Here is a 19,927-nt window from a genome sequence, read left to right on the forward strand (position 1 = left end):
TAGCCGCGGGTTGCTGCGAGGCATCTGCACGGTGTGGCTTAAGTGGTTTGCGCAAATTTGGTTGTGTTAATGCAGGTATTTTAGTAACTGCCTGGCACCACGCTTTAACACACTTACCTTACTTTTGTCTATTTCCCCTTGTGTTCGGGTTTTTCACTGCTTTTAAGTTGAAAGGCGCTGGTTTTAAACCACTGTCGCCTTACCCTGCACTTGTTGCTATGTTTTTTGTGGGGTTAGTGCGGCCCCGTCCCGTCACAACGCAAGTCACACAAAGGTGTTATGCCTCCTGCACCCCACCCTTGGCCAGGGGCTTGAATCGATTCAGAGGAATTTATGAATCGATAATTGATTGGGAAAAAATAATATTGCAAATTACCCACCCCTATCATGTAGTATCATGCATGAGGTCCATTGTATTACGCCTTTCTTAAAAAATCCAAATGCTGTTTCTACAGCATCTGTGTCTTAACTTAAAATGTAAAATATAACTATAACAGTAACAGCATAATAACTGCAAGCCCTTGTTAACTCAACAGGCTTCAAGGTTGATCTTGGTGATGTTTATTTAATGTGGGAACAAATGTTTTTAGGACTTTCATCATTTAGTAAATAATCTCGACTCTGCATTATAAATTTTACCAGTTGAAATATCTTTTAAGGGCCAAACCATCTCATTACATGCATTTTTCTGCTTGCCAAAAAGTGATTTGAACTCTGATCTTGTAACTGAAAGGTCTTTTCTGACCCCAAATGGCTTTATTTCACCCATGTGAGTTATATTTTAAAGATTATAGCTCATCCACTAACTTTTACCAGTTGAAATAACTTTAAAGGGCCAATATAACCATATATCTTTTCATACAGATTTCATGAAATAGAGACATATGGATAAGCCAACCGCAAACCTAATGTACCTGAAGAAAACACTAAGCAGACAATAAAATAATAATTTAAAAAAAAGAGAAAAGAAACGGGAGAAATGGCAGTTTTATATGCTTTAGCTCTTTCTTTGACATAGTTAGTATCCATTGTGACTATATCTCCATAAAAAGTCATTTTTCAGCTGTATGGTAGCTGTGACCTCTTCCACGATGAGCACTTCATTCACTGTTTGCTGCCACTGTTTTATGTAAGGGGGCTCTTGCTGCGACCATAAGATTCCAATAGTTATTTTGGATAGTATAGGCAAGGTCCTTAATAAACACATTTTCTTTTTACCATCTGATTTCGTAAGATGATTAACTTTGGGTCGAAGTTTAATTTTGCACAAGATTAATTCTACTTTCCCAGTACATCCCAGTAAGAGGTCTCTTGGGAGGCCACAACCCCTCCAACATAATCCTGAAGATTTTGTATATTTAGCCATGATGACTGGGTTCTGAAATACCTGTACTCTCCAGTTTGGGCTATTTGTTAGAGACCAATATTGGATTTTATGAAAGATACCTACTGCAACCTTAATTGATTATACTGGTAACTAAAGGGTATTACATTGGCATGACACGAGTATTAGCTTTATAGAATAGTAGATTTAGTTAGTAAATATTTGTATGGTAAATATAGTTAGAGATTATAATGCACAGAAGAATTGATACAGATTTATGCAGTTGTAATGCAATTCTTTAAACAACATATCCGGTAAGTGCATTATTTTACTGCTTAAACTGTCACTGTGGGAGTAAAACAGGGAAAACTGAATTTGTGCATCATTTGTGGGTAAAACAAAGAGTTTTTAAAAATGGATGTACTCAGAATTGTAAGTGCAAGCTCTTTGGTGGTGTTTTTGATTTGTCATATTGTGACCATCACGGCTTCAGGTGACTCTGTACAGCTACAACTGGTCTGTGGACCTGGGCGCCTCTCTGAATCGGGAGCTGGTCCGCCTTGTTAAGTGGCAGAACGCGAGGGCTCACGTCGTCCACTGCCTGCTCAACCAGAAGATGGGCCTCTTCCATCACTACTGCTTCTCTGATGCACCCATCCACGAAATGGACTCCAAGCAGGTAAAGACACTGACTGACATGCCTAAACCAATTCACTGGGCATTATTTGTTGCTTCAGTTCACTGAGCTCAGGCCTCCAGCCCTGTACCTTTTACAACTTTCTATTAGACATATTATAGTTGAACAGAAAACTATAAAACTAAATTCTAATGATACTGTAGATATTTTCAATATTTTTCAAAAGAGGATACAACCGTTATATTAAGTAAATTAATTATTAACACAAATAATATAATGTGCATCTATTGTGGGGTGGGGCATGAAAGAGTTTGAGAACCCCCTGAAACGATAGCTATTAGCGGTTAGCAATTTTATCCCTCCACCCTGCTTAGACAGCTTTGCAACATTAACACTGAATATTCCCACTAGGGCTTATTTTGGCTTTGTGTTATGTCAGCACCTGCCGAGCCATTGGCAGCTCCTGCACGCAGTGCTGTGTTTGTCCTGCATTATAGAAATGGGGGCTAACTAGCATTAGCTGTCATTTGTCCAGATGTGGTGACTGCAACTCATCAGTGTCAGAACTCCCAGCAAAGGGTAGTTCTGTAACACTGTAACTCTGTAGCACTGCAGAGCTTACCCCACAATTCCAGTCATGAGCAGTGGTCGATATGGGTTTTTCAGTAATGATGCTGATATTTACAGAGCAATGCTGCTGATGGTCGATATATAATGCCAATATCAAAACAAAGAAAAGTCATGTAAAATTCTATTCTATTCTACAAGAAATGCCGGTATATATAGCAGGATGTATGAGAGTTATAGTACAGGGCTCCAAACCAACTTTTTCACCACCTTCCCAAAACTCACAAGGTGGAGTTCTAACATGGTTCCACAGCAGCCACCCTGACAACGCTGCCTGCAGATGTGTCTGAAGATATTTTTTGCTTATCAGCCTTGTTAGCGCAGACATTGGCTCAAAAATGCTAGATAGTCTGCCCGATTAATCTGCTTATCACTAGTCACATGGTGTAACGAAGGGAGTGCTCAAATGATAGATGTGTTAACCACAGTTGACTGCTGTGTGTGCTTGTGGAATATGAAAGGTAGGTTTTGAGTCAGCATTGATTTCAATAAGAAAGTAACCACTGAAATTTTCATTTGGATCATATTATACAAAATATTTTTTTTCATGTACAACCATGAACAGTATAGCTGTTTAACATAAATAATAGAACTAGATCTTTTATTTCAAAATGATTTGTACTTAAAATTGCTATAGTTTTTAAAGGACCCTTATGTTTCTGAGGCACAAGAGTACATCAGGATTATGAGTGATGGTTTACTGTTTTTACAAGTTCCAACTCTAGACAGCCATTTGCTTCTTTTTCTGGCCACAAAAAAATAAAATGAGGCAGACAGACCTCAGCAGCACTTCTGGGATAAAATAATGATTTCCTCCCTCAGCATGTGCTCCCTCACAGACTGCTTTTACAGACATGCTGACACACTTCAGATTTGTCACTAAAAAGCAGCCGTAGTGCCTCACTAGGTCTGCATACAGTATGGTGGGGGTTGGGAGCTCCTACTTCAGGTGGAAGCAGCCTGTCAGGGCAGCATCTGGATTTACACCATCGCAGGAGGTAGCAGGTCCTGGGGTAGACTTCATACAGCTGTTGTGTCCTGGAGGGAATTCTGGTGACTCCCACATAAGTGATGATGTCAGAACCTGTTACACTGCCAGCCTTTTTGACATGCGGCTCTCATGGTATTTATGTATTTCAGTGATGGGTGATGAGGTTATCTGCTTGCATGTATGTTGTTTCTGCTTGTACCATGATACAATATTTACTGTGATACGGCACATTACACTGCCTGTCATTGAACTACAGTGACCATCATTCCTTACACATATGACCCCAGCTTCTGTAAGTCAATAGTCTCTCAAGATAAATGAGTATCTACTATAGCACTTCCAGTAGAATTTGTGACCTTCGGAATTTTATTAAAGTCAACAAACCTTAAAGGTCCAGTGTATAACATTGAGTAATATAAGGAATATAATTGAGGAATATAATATTCATAGGTATGTTTTCACCTGAAAATAGGAATTGTTTTTTGTTACCTTAGAATGAGTAACTACACAGAGGGAGCGGGTCCTCTTCTACAGAATCCGCCATGTTAAACTGCCATGTTTCTACAGTAGCCCAGAATAGACAAACCAAGTGTCTCACTGCCATTTTGCCGCTGCTATAGTTTCTTCAGTATATGTGGGCTGTTGTACTGAAAGAGGATCATGGCAGCTCTGTTGCAACACTTTGGGGCTCAGTCTCTGCTTTTTTAATCACACTGTCATTAATCTAATTGTTGCATTTAATGTTATTTACATTTGTTTTTTTTTTTTTCATTACTCAAAGTTACTGTATGTTAAACTAAACCCAGTGAAACAATATGTCTAATTTTGTATTGTATTGTATGAGGAAATTGTATTTCCTCATAAAATCCTATCAGAACAGAACTGCTTTTGATACAACTGCAATGATTGTGCAGTATAAAATCACATTATAGATTGCATGTCTTAATTGATGTGTTATATAAAATAATGTAGTATCTTGAGTAAGGTAGCAGTATGTGTCTGCCACCTGGTTTTAATGGATTTTTTTGGAAACAGTGGAAGCCTATTACTTCCTGAGATAAGGAAAACCTACAGCTCGGTGGCCTTAAACTTGACATGGATGTTAATAGTGATGGGGGAAAAAACATTCCATACATATATATTATTAGTTATTGTAGCTCAACAGCAGCTGCTAAATGGTAAATGGTAAATGGACCTGTACTTGTATAGCGCCTTTCTAGTCTTCCGACCACTCAAAGCCACATTCACCCTTTCATGCCCCATTTCACCTTTCAACCCATATAACACAGCTAATGCAAAGTCATCGAAACAGGAACATGAACTCATTCATAGACATTACACACACTAGATGCTATGCATTCGGAGGCGAATTTGGGGTTCAGTTCTTGCTCAAGAAACTGGACAACGTGGCAGAGGAGCCCCGGGACGAAGCCAACAAACCCTTTCCGAATGGGACGACCTCTGCCTCTTGAAGCACAGGGCCGCCCAGCTAACCTAAGTGTTTTCCCAACCTGCTCCAAGACTAGATGCAGAAACCTGTTAGCCCAATTCTCCATCTATCTCTAGCCTACTATCAGAATTGCAGAATGTCATGTATATGCAAGTGCTCCTATGTTCTCTTACACTAAATGGTAAATGGTAAATGGACCGTAACTTTGTATAGCGCCTATCTCTTACCGACCACTCAAAGCGCTTTACCACTACATGCCACATTCACCCTATCACACACATTCAAACAGCAATTGCAAAACTAACACATTCATACACATTCACAGAGGGCACCCGCTCTGCCTCTGTGGAAATGAAAATCACTGGACTCCAAATTAGAGTCTTTCTGCACTGCTGTCCTTTTACCCACCAGTGGGAACGGTGATGGTGATATGACAGCTGACTCATGATGTGATGCTGGAGGAGAACAGGAGTAGGAGTGTGAAAGAAAGACTGGTTGTTAAATATGCTTAGCTAACAGTTTTGTGGCAGCACACGTAAAAAAAGAAAATAAAAAAAAAAGACTAGACTATGAAAACTTCCCTATTTAGACCTCTCTATACCAGAGCCGATCATAAATAATCCAGGAGGATAAATGGAAACTGACAGGGATTAAATTGCAGTGAGGTAGTTAAGTGTTTCATTTTGAAAGACAAGGCTGTTGATGTGACAGGGTTGTATTTCCAGGATATGATCAGGACAACATAAGGCAGTGGGAAATACAGAGGGGTAATAATCAAGAGGAATAAAAATGCTTAGTAACATGGCTGAGAAATCTTGTTTTGGTTTGCACCACGGAGACCATCAGTCGCATATTGATCTGCAGCTCCATATTTAATACAAGAGGTCCAGCAGTTTTGCTGAGATACTCAAAACAGAAAATAAGCCTGAATAAAGCAGCAACATGCACTGATGGAGCTGCAGGTGACATGAATATGGGTGAGTGCCTCTGCCTGCAAGTATTTATACTGATTGTCAACTGGAACACTGTTTTCACCAAGAATTGATTACATTTTAATTCAATCTTATCTGAATGAGGAAATGCATTCTGTGCAGTGCAGTCTGTCTGAATGCAGTGATAACTCACCATCTAGTGTAAGTCAGTAGTTTCAATATTAGTCAGCAAATACACATCCATCTAAAAAGCAACCACTGGTTGTTTTTCTTAGTTTGCATGACCAAAGACAAATCACATTTTGAAGGATGTGAAACCAGAACTTCTGGGTTCTCTTTCAAAAGTAGGAAAACTAAAAGGGGGGAAAAAAGAAAACTATTTCTATATGGTTATTAATACAGACCCTATGGCTTTATTATTTAGAAACGTGACCAACGAAAAACAGTTTCCCAAGCTGCTTACCAAAGAAATTAAGTCAAACTATCTGTACCATATAGGATTACACAGCATCATATTATTTTGCATCACATCGTATTACATTGAATTGTATTGTGTTGAATCAAATTGTGTTGAATTGCACTCCATCACAATAGGGGTTAATCCTTTCGTATCACAGTGGTGTCTTTAATGTATCAGATCGTTAGCAATGTATCAAGATGTGTATCACATTAACCTCGTGATGGAGAGGCACAATCCCTAGTGTCAAGTGGTTTGCAGTAATTTGATTTATTTGTTTGGTAATGTACACCTCAGTATCAAGTGATATGATAAGGGCTAAGCGGTAGATTATGGGCTGTCTCCAAGTATGTTCTTTCTTTGGTTCATGTATTTGCAGCAGCAGAAAGCACAAGTTATTACATGACGCTTACTCCTAAATGACTTTGTGTTTAATCAAATTACCACACAAAAACCCCTTGGCCAAAAGGTTTCCAAGCATAGGAATAGCATACTGAATTTACAGAGGGAGAGGATGGTGGTTTGGGTGGACGGGCTAATAGGGGCCCAGCAGCAAATTTTTTCCCTCGGGCACCACTAGCAGGTCAATCTGGGATATGCTGACATTGACATCAAGCATGCAATTCAGTTTAAACTGAAAAAGGGTTGAAAAATGTCACACATAGTGTTGTTCCTACACTGTAGGCTGAAGCAGAGATTTATTAGAGCAGCATTTTACAGCAAAGAAAGACACCAAATGCCCTTTTAGCCTCCCCCCACGGCCAATTACAAAACAAGCTCAAAGAATAGAAAGAACCAAACTTTTCCTTTCCCTTCGATGGCCTTGCTCTTCATCACTGCATTACTAATGAGTCCGGACAGAAGGCAGAGTCAGAGCAGCAGAAAATTTTGCCTGAACAGAGCTTCATCTGTCATGGTCCTGATGAGAAGCAGAGGGAGCACCAGTGAAACAGTTTGACCCTCCAGCCTGTGGGCATGGTGCAGCCAGCTCTGCCATACTGGGGCATCTGGCCCCTGAGCTGCTCCGCTGAACAAACTTGCCCAAAAGTTCCTCTCAACAGCCACCAGGGCACATGAACAAAGCTCTGGAAATATCCAATAAGAAGAACACCCATCAACAATGATATATAGTGCAGTTCCATATGCAATGTACAATGAGTGTTAAAGCTGACCATGCAGACAAAAATGCCTAATTTTATCCGAATATTCCTCAAAAACGTCTTGGATGATCCTTTTATTCTAAGAGGGAGAATTAAAAGTACCCATCCTCTCTGCTCTCTGAACTATGGTATGGGCATTCTGTTTGCTGTGTTTTGTTTAGCATTTATTGTCCAAACCATTTAATTGACGATCTTTCGTCTATTTGTTTATTTCTTGCTCTCTGTCTGTCTTTTCCAGGATCCCAATCCATTCCTGAGCCCCTCCATGGAGCCGGATGCGTTGCTGCGTAACACGGTTCCTCCTTTACCCAGCAAAGAGCAGGGCAGGCTGGGTGGCTCAGGCCGAAGTCTTGCTCCGCTTCACTTCCCCTCGGAACTGCTTCCCTTTGACGAGGCTCTGAGGGACGTCTGCACCATCCGACCCTTGATGGAGGGGGATGTGGTGGCCCGACATGGCGGCCAACTCTTGGAAATCAAAGCTGCTGAGCGGAGAGGTTAATACTGCTACCAGAGATGTCCTGATCTGATCTCAAGGATCAGAATCGAGGCAGATCAAGAAATTTTTTTGACTTAACATTATCTGCTATATTGAGCTATATTGAGCAGCTTTGATGCAGGCAATGCAATCTAGAGCTCTTCAATTGTCAAGCATATACATTGGATTGATTTTGATAACTTTAATGTACTTGAAGTGTGCACTATGCACCTGTATTATCTAGGAAAATACAAGTATTGATTTGGGACTCGATATTGACAGATACTCAGTATTAAATACCTCTTGAATGGGATCAGGGGCAACAAATCTTGACCACGACATCCCTGTTAGTCCAACAATAATAACAGAATTTTTGACAGGAGGGGTAATGGTTTTGTCGTGGTGCTTACAGAAATGGAGAAACAGATGAAGATAGAGAACCTGTTTGTGACCTGGCAGCAGAGGTCAGCACAGTCCAACATGCCCATTTCAGTAAGTATCCCAAATTTTAAAGCCACATTCACACATAACCTAAATATTTTCAAGTTAAACGCAGTATTGAAATACTGTTCACATTGCAGGTTATTTATTCCCCTCATATACAGAGTATGTATAATATGTTTTGAATGGCAGTTAAGAGATCAAATTACATAAACATCTGACATTATGTTTTCTGATTTTGGACTTTGATACAAGTCAGGCAAGCAACCTCAGTGAAAAATGACACACAAGAATGTGGTTGCAACACAACTAAACTTGAGTCTAAAACTAAACTTAAGAACCGCTCCAACCGTATCACACCTGTGTAACGCTTACCCTAACTCAACCACCACATTTAGCTTCAGAGCAAAACTAGCTAATCAACATTAATTATTTGCTAACTAGTTACATCTGAAAGCTACTGTTAGCAAAATGCTATCTAGCTAACTAGCGAGCTGATAATGGACGTTGATTAGTTGCTAACATTAGCTAACTTAATCTGTGAATATGTGACTTATTTTTTTTTAACCATCTTGGTTGTCTTTTCAGCTGGACTGGACTTTTTAACTTTCCAAGTGTTTGCTTTCAAACAATATAGGTTGTTAAGTGAGGATTCAACCAGATGCCAAACAAGTTAACAACCCTCAAGCCTGTGTTCGAACCACTGCTTTTAAAGAGATTGATTTGAAAGCCACTAAATGCACAGTATTCTAATGCATTAAGCCAGGTATGAGCTGACATATACTCACTGTAGATGACAGCACCATATGTGATTATGAAGTGCAGGCTCAATTACAGTTGTGTGTTCATGCATGGACATCAAAGGTATTGAAACCTGGTGTGGTATAGCATATACTTTTTGCTCATGGGGTTTGTTCACAAAGGTGACAAGTTCAAAATGTGAAAATATTGGACACATTAAGAAACATAATCTAACAACAAATTGGACCTGACCATTAAGTCAGAATTGAGTATTAAATTCCTGTACTGTGAAAGTAAACTAGTATCAAATATAGCTAATTGGACCTGACAAAACCTGGGGGAATGGTGCCTCTCACTACTTTATGGCTTTGAGGAGCTACAATTACAGTTCATTCCTTGGGGAAATCATTTAGTATTGCCTTGTTTGAGAGTGGGGAATATCGGGGCTAATTAAAAAGGTTTCTGTCTGCCACAGTGACATCTCGAGAGAGGTTACATGGTGGCATTCAATTTACGAATTTGATATTTCAACAGACACCCACGGAGCACTCTAACTCAAGAACATGCAGGAGGAGGTCTGCAGCCTGACCCGGGGCCAACAGGGCCCGCAGCCATTTCCACTGACATTTGGTTTTAGGCAGATTTCCATACCACTGGATGAAGTACTTTAAGTATTAGATGTGATATGACAGCATCATAGTCAGGTTTGGAACTGAATGCCAAGCCCCTGTACTTACTACACTAAGTTTAATGTCAATCTGGCAGATATTTGATGATGCAGCTGCCTATCAACACTGCTGAGCCTGTAGACTATATTCTTGAAAGCAAAGCTGTTATAGTCTTGTGTATCACAATAATTCCACTTCTATCACAGTTTATCCTCTTAACCATCTTATCCTATCCTAAGTAACAGTGGATGTCCCAACAGGGGACAGATTTGGAGACCCTGAAGCAGTCGTCCAGGCTGGTTCACTACTGTGCCACCCCTCTCCTCTTCGACCCCGTCTTCCGCAAGCAGATCCAAGAGGAACAGATCGTTCAGCCTCCAGTGAAGGTATGTTTGTCACCTGCCTTAAAGCAAAGTTACAGGAGGAGGAGGTCGTTTCTGGATTAATTGGTATCTATAGATAGTGATTTTCTTATTAAATACTCAGTCAAGAGCATGTGTGAACATATCACTATTCCCTAGCAACAAAAGCTGTATTAAAAGATGAGACTGTTGTTCATTTAACTATGTCTGTCAGCAAGATTATGGAAAAACTACAGGTCCTATTTTCATGAAAGGGTCTAGCATGGGTGAAGGAAGAACAATTTTGGAGTGGATCCGAATCTCAGGGCAGATACACAAATTATTTTTCACTTTACTATTAAAGTGAAAAGTAAAGTAAAACTATTACTACTAAAAAATACTGAATTTGTTGCGCAAGCGCAAACTCGGCGTAGGAGCAGTGAATAATGTGCAGATTTGCATATCATAAAAGACTGGACTATTGGCCTTGGTGGAGGTGCCTTTCTAGTTTTTTGTTGTTGAAAATAAGCATTTTGGCTAACACTGATGCATTTACAGTGGTGTCAAACAATATAAAAAGATAAATAATAGGTGGTTTCTTAAGTAAAAATGTACCTGACAACTTTGTCCTCATGGAAAGTCTAATTCTGTCTCTAATTCAATGAAAGTCTAATTCTAATTAACTCGTCCATCCATCCTTCCATCTCCGGCTGCTGTTCTGGGTCCAGGTTGTAGAGTTGCCCAGGTATCCTTTTATGACTGACTATAAATGAGGGTTGGAATGCAGATTAACTTGTAAATCAAGGGCTATTAATTTAAGCTCAGTTCTAAATTAACCATGACAACATCACTATTATCACAAGACCAGTCCACTTGTCGAGATCACTGGTAGCTCTCTAGATCACTGGTATCAAGAGCTCCATAAAAAATCAAAAACAAACACAGCCTTGCTGGATTTCAATAGTTACCATGAATGTGCTTAAAATGACTGCTCAGTTCCAGTTCTGCAGTCTGGATGGCTAGTAACAGCAGACCCACCACCCTGTTTTTGCTGGTCAGTTAATCAACATTATTGACTTGGAGTCACCTCTCCAGTGACAGTGTGATGCTGTGAGATCACTGTTTGGCCTATAGAATAAGAACATCCGTCCCTCTCTGCCAAGTCGTAGGCCTTGTCCCGAGCCTCCATTAGGGTGTTTCCATGGGCTGGAGTCGGTCTGGCTTAAAGTTTCTGTTTTTAGCTCTCAGTACTTTTATAGCTTTTAACTGGATCTATTTGGAGGTTACATTCACTAATGTGTTCCTGGCTGTACTTTGATATTATTTACTCTTTACGGCTCTTTTAAGCCATATCAGAGCTGTGTTAAGTTACTGCTGATGCTGCTTCACATGAAAGATTACCACTGATGAGCAAGTTATAGAAAATGTAAAGAGTTTGTTACCAAGTCAGCTTCATTAGTGGGGCTATTCTTAAATCAAAACAGGTCTAATTATCCATTGCAGGGGAAGTAGTACAAACGGTAACAGTCACAGTGGGCTGAGGAGGGCTGCAGGCGACAGGCACTTACTGTTGTTGTGACCAGCAAACATCCAACACACCATCAAGCTAAACAACTGGCTGTGAGATGCAGGGGGAAAACACTCACAATGTATTAGCAGCCCTGGGAAGGGCTTGCTAGGACCTTGCTGAGGCCAGGCAGAAGTGCCTCTACATGGCCTTGTTTTTCTGACTACAGAAACTGCTGCCAGTATCTGTCTGCTGATTCTGGACTTCCCGAGCAAAGACTGTTAGATATCTTAGTAGAATAGTTTAATTACTAATTAAATAATTTTGTGTTACCACATTTTGGCTATGGGCTTAAAATTGCATTATTGGATAAATAATAAAACCATCAGACTATAGAATTTGGATCAGTACATGGATCTGTGATATCTTTCCGATATCCGATATGTGAATTTGCTAACTATCAGCACCCAATACCAATATTGGATCAGATAAGGGCTCAGCTGTCAATCATGATGTGAAACCCCATTTTTATAGCTTCAAATAACTAATTAAAACCAAACTTGGACCCTTAAACAAACATCAGTGTCATAAGAACTGCCTAAAATGCCAGAAACCATCTTTGGGAAATATTTATTTGATGGGCCTCATAACCTATACTGTAGGCAGCCACCAGAGGGCGATCAAGATGTTTTGACCTCACTTCTGGACAGCTGTCATGTTGTCTATGTTTATATGTGTCAATGGTTAGGACTCCTCTTTGGCCAATTTACTATGAGTCGTTTCCATGGCCTTAATGGCAAAGCTCCAAAGGTTATGGGGACATGCTATCATGTCATATTCATGAATCACAGAGAGGACACAAATGTGTTTATAGTCAAACAAACTATTGTAATCTAGTGTCTTTTAGCCATAGTTAAAGGTAAATATTTTGTTTGCTTAAAACATACAATGGTGCACAAAATCAGGTTGGCGTACTTGAAGAGGGTGCATTGTTCTATAAATGTTTGAAATTCTGATATGTTTTCCAGAAACGGCATCGCTCCAGCGACTCCACTGCATCAGGTCGGGACCGAAGCTACAGCACTGACTCAGCTGACATGCTGCCCAGCCGACTGAAGGAAGAACCCTGGCTGCTTGAGATTTCCAGCACCTTCCTCCAGCAGTATGTCCAGTACCTGCAGAGCATGGGCTTCATTCTGGTCCAGGTCCGGCCTCAGTCTCCAGCTCGCAGGTCTGTATCCACAAGAATGTTTCAGTTTTTTTTTTACTTAGTTACTGTTAAATGTCTACATTGTTTGTCTCTGGGTTTTCTGTTTGGCATATGTTATAATTATTTTTGAGGCTCTCTCCATGACCAAACAAGGGTCTATTACATGCTAAACACTGTCCTGCACATGAAATTCTAAAGGAAATAGACTAAGTAGTAAATGGTTTTCATCCACTTTAGTTTTATCCAGGTTGGCCAACCCATGTTAAAATAGATGAGTGAGATGAGATGATGAAAAACATACCTGACCATTCCATTCGTGTTTTTCTGCATTTATCTGCCACTTTTTTGTGTTAAACGTGAAAATGTATCACTCCAATTCTGCCTCTCTACCAGTTCGCTTCTCCACTGTGAGCAGCATTCATCCATTAGTCATCATATGTGTTTTGATCCTAATCCGACCACTGAGCTCCCAGCATTGTGGCCCCATGGCTGATATAACCAGAGCAGATGCAGGGCAGATGCCTGTCCTGCCTGCCTCCACCACTTTCTAGGCTCAGACCGTGTCACTCTCTCTGAATTATGTCTTATGGGTTGGCCACGCGCTGTTTGTGCTCCATCAGCCCTAAGGCCCAGACCTCTTTGCTTTGAGCAGAACCTAACTGACCCCTGTCCTCCACCCCACCCGCACATCTCTAGCATTGCCCGGGCTCGTGCTGCCATGCTGAGCTCTATGTCATCGGAAGGGAGGATGTCTTTTTCTTACGTAAAGCAGAAGAGCGAGGACAGCCCTAAGGTTTGTGTTCACCTCGCAGATATACAGACACAAACACACACACACACACTTGGGGACTGAGGCAGGATGTGCTGTTGTAACTGTCCATTTGTCCAGCTGCTCCCTAGAAACATTGTTGGCGTCAATACTTGTAATGTTTTATTTTCAATTTACATTTTCATTAATTCCTGTCTTGATACCTACACATGTAGTGCATTCAGTTTCTGAATATATTTTTTGGAAGCTGGAATTAATATTAGTAACAGTTTTACTACATGCAAAAGAAAAACCAAAAAAAACAATGTGCAGTCTGCTGCAGGAATATCTAACATCAGATATGACAATTGTAAAGCATAGCTGACCTGCTCCATTGGCTAATCAGGGACTCACTCCGACCGCAGCAAGGATATAGTTTGAGTTGTGGTGAGGTGGGCCATACAGATTCATTCATGATTACCCTTCTATTTTATTTCTAAAAAGGCTGCTGTGAAAATGGTCTAATAGCTATTATTTAATAGCCTAGCTATTGCAAAACTGAGCGTCTAAAGTTTTTCTCAAAAGCCCAATAGTTGTGATGTGGTTGATAAAAGAGGTGGAAAAAAGAGGGACTGACACAGCGAAGGATGAAGAACAAGCAAGTAATACTGTTGAAATTAAAAGACTGCACGGTCGGTGTCTGGTCATCTTTGCTCTCTATGCCCTTAAAATAGGTTATTATTTAAAACCATGTCTGTCAGAATGACAAACAATGAGAAACTCGCGCAACCTCTGATGTACACTGTATATTTTTGTATGTTTTTCTGTATTTTCCCCTGAAAAGCGGATGTATGCTTCCAAAGACAATGTTGCTGACAGTGTGTGTTGTTGTAATAACGAAAAAAGACTGTAGTGTGCAATTCCCTGCAGGGCGTTCAAGAACCACAGTGTATTTTTTTGTCAGGTGGTGGTAACCTTTTCATTGCTGCTAACATCAGCGAGAGGTGTTTTGGATTTTAAGTTATTTTTCTTTGTGGCACACTAAAAACAACTTCACCAACTCACAAACAGGGCTTCCTCCCAAAATCAGGTTCCGAATTAGAACTGGTTCAAAAGTCTGTTCTTTTATTGGTACTCTGCAAAACCAGGGAGTGGGATTAGCAGAGCAGAAAATACAGTTTTGTTATAATTCTTGGTCATACGTGCAGCCTCTCCTCTGTGTCTTTGAGATGTGATGAATAAACTTGACTTTTCAAGATTTAAGTCGAACTTTTGAGTATAAATTAGTAGCAAGGAAAATATTTATCTTTTAGTGTGTAAACACAGTGTGGTAACAAGTATTAGAAGAAAATCTCAGCACAAAATATGTACAACACTGATTAAAAACCAGCTGTATCTGCCTTCAAACGCCTATATTAAACAAACTGATTTGTAAGATTGTTTTGTAAATAAAATATGGAGTGCGGACTGCCAGCTGGAAAGATACTAGTTCCACCTCCTGTGAACTGCCGAGGTGCCCTTGAGCAAGGCACCCAACCCCTAACTGCTGTTTCTTCTAAATAAACTTTACAGACTACAGCATCTGGCACTACTGCATATCACCTCCAGAGGGCGCTGCCAGGGGGGATCGTGTTGATGGAACTGGCTTTTCAGGTGAGATGAGCAACCTGAAGGGCATTCAGAATCACTAACACCACAATGATACACTGTAGGTCCCTTTTAATGTTTTAACACGTTCAACATTCAGGAAATTCTGGAGCATACCATAGATTTAAAACAAAATGGCTACAAGTATTGCACTATGTGACAGTAACAGACAAAATGAAACTCAAAGAGATAAAATGCCACTGATATTACAAACCTCAGAAGTTTCAAGTCAAAGTTGATTTCATGTTGTACAAATTAAGAGTAAACCAGTGGATCCCTAAAATTCAGGGTTTCAAGCAAAGCATGTTGGGTTTAGTTTGAGCAAGACTAACACTCTGCAGCCACGTTGTTATATGACGACCTGTGAATGAGATTCAACAATCAACTATATTTCTTGGCTCTGATTGGCTAAGGCATGTAAGGAATGTAGTGAAAGTTTCAAGAAATATATATTAATAAATTAATTATTAATTAACTAATTAATAATAATTACATTTATTTAAACTTAACAAAGCTCCTACAGATTCATAGAAAACAGAATACAACTGCTTTCACAAGCTGAAAAGAAGGAAAATATTTACTTTCAGAAGAAGATATTAATGGGAGCAGGACTTATGTGTTATTATATTTCCATGTTCTCAGGCTACAGTATGTTTGACCCCTATATGCGTTGTCTGTGACCTTGTTATTTCCAGGCAAACATCACAGTTAGTTTTCTGGTGTGTGTTCTGTCTTGCTGCTACTGGATGTTACCCTTTTATGCATCTTGAGGGGGTCAATTTCCATTGAAGGCCATTTAAAAGGCCTTAAATTACCATCCTGTCTCTCACCTATAGATGGCTTCAACAACTGGTCAGCCACACATTAATGTTTTTACGTGTGCCTTTTCCTTCTGCCAGGGGTGTTACTTCTGTGTGAAGCAGTATGCTCTGGAGTGTTCCCGCATTCCCATGGGCCAGACAGTCAACTCCCAGGTAAATGCTTGACTGCACTGCTGTGTGTATACACAACACTAAGCTGTGCCTTCTTTTTATGGGTTTGTTGGGTTAATGGAGAGGATGAGAGAACAAGAGTAACAGAAAATGGAATATGAAATGATGGGAGGGCAGGTGTGCTGATCTTGTTTTACATCAGTGGTTTTACAGTCAGGTCCAGAGACGTTGGTGGGCCAGAGGGAGGTCTGGGGTCCTAAATTGGGTTGCAGGGGTTCTTAAGAATGTCCCAAGCTGCTGTTTAGGCATCCGTGGGTCTTAAAGGGGTTCCAGGGGTCATTAATATTCAAAGTTTGGAGATTCCAGGGGTCTGTAATAGAAATTATGGCAATTAAAAATCTGTACTCTAATGACATTCTCTACTTATGTAAATCACTGTAATCCCCTGTAAAGTGTACATATTTCTACAGTTTGGCAATGAAAGACACCTTAACTCTCACAGTATGGGGATAACTTTGAATAAAACCCTATTAAATGTCTGTCTTGAATGATTGAGATGTGAACAGCAAACCTGCCCAGTGTTAGATTTCCAACAAACTGTCAAGCCCATTGTGAAATGATTAGAGTAGTTATCTGCTCTAAATAGGCGTCACTATAACATTTCTTCTTACCAGATCCCACAAACTAAAATGTGTCTCAGTACTTTATGACTTTCTTACTCTGTCAGTGGCCCTCTTTTCCAAGCACACTGGTTCTCTCTGGAGACTTTAAAAATGCCTCACAAATACATAGTTAAATTTTTAACTAACTTTAAGACTTAGTATTTCCCTTAAACAGCTGGCTGTTGGCTGCTGTAGTTTTTTACTATTTGTCAGCAGCAGATGACATTCACAGCCCATTTAATCAAGCAAGCACAAGGACAAGTGCACAGCAGTGGGTCCTTGTGTGCGCAGACTGTGTTTCTCCAAATGAACCTGCTATTTCGGTTCATGCATGTGCAGCAGCATAAAGTGCACAAAGGCTGAGTGACAGGGAACACAGATCGGAGGGTGTGATGATTAATAAATACACCCCCAACCAGTTGCATCACTGGTTTCAGAGCTGTGAAACAGCCAGTCACGGCGAAGCATGACAACAACAGCTCAACAAATGAAAAGTCGCTTTCCTTATGAAATCACATTCAGCGGCTTTACATGCACTTAACTAACCAAGTTACTATCGGCTTTTTGCAGTAAACTGATTTCTTAACTGATGTAAATTAGCTATGTGGTTACAGTAATCGGGTTAGGGGATTAGAGGTAGATCTGTCCTGGAGAACGCAAAGAAAGCACTGGATTTACGGGCAAAAAGCCTCCAGGCAGCATTAAAAAAAACAGTATTCATTCTGCATGAATAATCTGCGGATGTACAAACAACATTCACTCTCTCTACTGGACGCTTTACATACAGTCTATTTTTAGCTGGTTTTAAACAATTTAAAGTTAATAAATAAGCTTCTTTTATTTTTTTATTTTTTTGGGCGGGGCTTTTATTGCCTTTAATCCATAGTGACAGCTGAAGTGTGGGAGGAAAGGGGGGAGAGAGAGTGAGGGTGACTACCAGGTGAGCTACCAGGGTGCCTCGCGCCACAAATTTTCTATGGCCAGATATGTTGAAGAAACTCCTCTAAACTGCTTTGGAGTTAAGTTTTCTTAGTATGGAGATATGTAAGTCACGCCACTTCTCTTCTCTTAAACGGCAAATGCCAGACAGTTTAAACTAAAAATCAGTGACACGGGGGAAAGAAACGTAAAAAAGTAAAGAAAGCGAAATGAGGAAAAATCTGGAGATTGTCATTGAAAAACACATCAGAATACAAAAATAATATCAAGATGTCTCTTATTTTTCAGTTGAATTTTTTCAGGTCAATACCTTATACTGCCATTATAACCTTTTCCAATACAGGTGTATTAATGCTAATGTTTACTTTTTCAGGTCAGGTTTTGTCTTCAATGCCAAATTATATTTGCAATGCTAGAATTTGTTCTAGCTCAATAGAAAACCACAAATACTGTATGTTTATTGTTTAAATGTACCATATTTTTCATACTTGAACTACAACAGAATCATACTTCCACAAGCGCTTGAAAGGAAACTGTTTAAATATATATCATTTTTAGTGTCTCATTGATATGTTTCTAATGGATGACAATGGAGCTCTATAGCACAGAGTAAGGAGATATATAGGGCTTTGATACAGTACTTGTTATTAGATACATTCATTTTTGTTTTAGATCTTTTCATGGGGTATATTGAAAAGAAAACGGTTCCGGACTGATCCCTTTAATGTATTCACTCAATTCCAGCCAAGTTGCATCACAAAACACTTCCTCCAGGAAAGGCCTGCCACATAGTAGGTTACAAAATGCTCCCATCAAGTCTGTCAAGCCACCTTTTGGTGTAAAAACAAATAAGGGAAAAAAAGCTTTCATGACATGTAAACATTTTATCTTTATAAGCAAGTCACAGCATACTACAGTAAGTACAATACATTGCAGTTCATTTCAGTCTTTGCCAGGATAATTCTGTTTGTTGAGCGGTTCTCGTCGATGGAAGCTGTGATGGCCACCATTCGGCACATATTTCCCAGAGCTTGTTTGTGAGGTCCTCAGGGTTCAGCTGATTGACTTGTCTTCCTCTGTCTCTCCCTCTCTCATTCTTTCACTCCTCCTCTCTGGATATTAAAGCTGAACTGAGGCCAGGTTGGCTGGGAATATGGAGTGTAAATATTTAAAGTGGCCGCTTTGCATGTATTACAGTGTCTAGATGTTTCTCACTGGGGGCATTTTGTGTAGTCTTCTTAGCAACTATACTATAAAGGTAGGAACATAGAAGCCATATGTAGCTGTAAGTTTTGGGGTTATTGTTCCGTACGTTCTCAAAGAACAGGGGTAGATCTAGAGGGGTGGCATGGGGTGGCAGCTGCCCATAAAATGCCTGGCCATCCCAGTTTGGTGTCAAATACTGTCAAATTTATCACATTAATTTAGATTTTCCAAGCAAATATTGATATATTTGATTGTTGGTGATTCAATCAGCATATATTTCTGCCATCCCTTAAAGTCTCTTAAACCCTCTGAACATCCCATAAATAGAGAAAAAAAGAAATGCAGAAGTCATTTACTTTCAAAGCTGTAGACAACAAATTCAGTTTAATTGGCCATTTAGACTAGTACTTAGAGGTACTTAAATAAATACAAATATATGTAAGTAATTATTACAACAGAAGGACTCAAGCCCTTTTAAAAAATATATAAAATGAACATTGTTTAGACCACAAGTTTAGACTCCCTTAGTGACTTTTTAATACAACTAACAAAATTTACGTCTGGAAAATACACTTTAGACTAAGGATGTCCCAATCAGGTTTTCCTTGTCCTTGAATATTGGGTATCTGCCCTATTCAGACTGAATACTTATATATGACAAAATATTTATTAAATGTCTGACACATTGAAATAACAAGCATTCATGCATTATTTTGGAAACACATTTTTATATTTCCTTGACAAATGTATATTTATCTAACATTTGTTTTTGGACCTCAGTTTAAATCCATTCTTAGCACTGGAGGGTCTTTTGCCTTTTTTTTTTTTTTTT

The 19,927-nt window shown here is 39.7% G+C and overlaps 1 protein-coding gene across 1 annotated transcript in view; it reads left to right on the forward strand.

Moving 5' to 3' along the window:
• Window positions 1-19,927, forward strand: part of szt2 (SZT2 subunit of KICSTOR complex) — a gene marked incomplete in the record, with an annotated part of 110,147 nt that overhangs the window by 72,217 nt on the left and 18,003 nt on the right. The window contains 8 exon segments of the mRNA XM_035652785.1: window positions 1,818-2,003; window positions 7,817-8,072; window positions 8,466-8,545; window positions 10,164-10,289; window positions 12,780-12,982; window positions 13,658-13,754; window positions 15,282-15,362; window positions 16,256-16,330. Coding sequence (XP_035508678.1) covers window positions 1,818-2,003; window positions 7,817-8,072; window positions 8,466-8,545; window positions 10,164-10,289; window positions 12,780-12,982; window positions 13,658-13,754; window positions 15,282-15,362; window positions 16,256-16,330 — 1,104 coding nt within the window.

Source organism: Morone saxatilis, unplaced genomic scaffold, assembly GCF_004916995.1.
Source record: "Morone saxatilis isolate NCDOM2014 unplaced genomic scaffold, NCSU_SB_2.0 Contig12, whole genome shotgun sequence".
Lineage (NCBI taxonomy): Eukaryota > Metazoa > Chordata > Actinopteri > Moronidae > Morone > Morone saxatilis.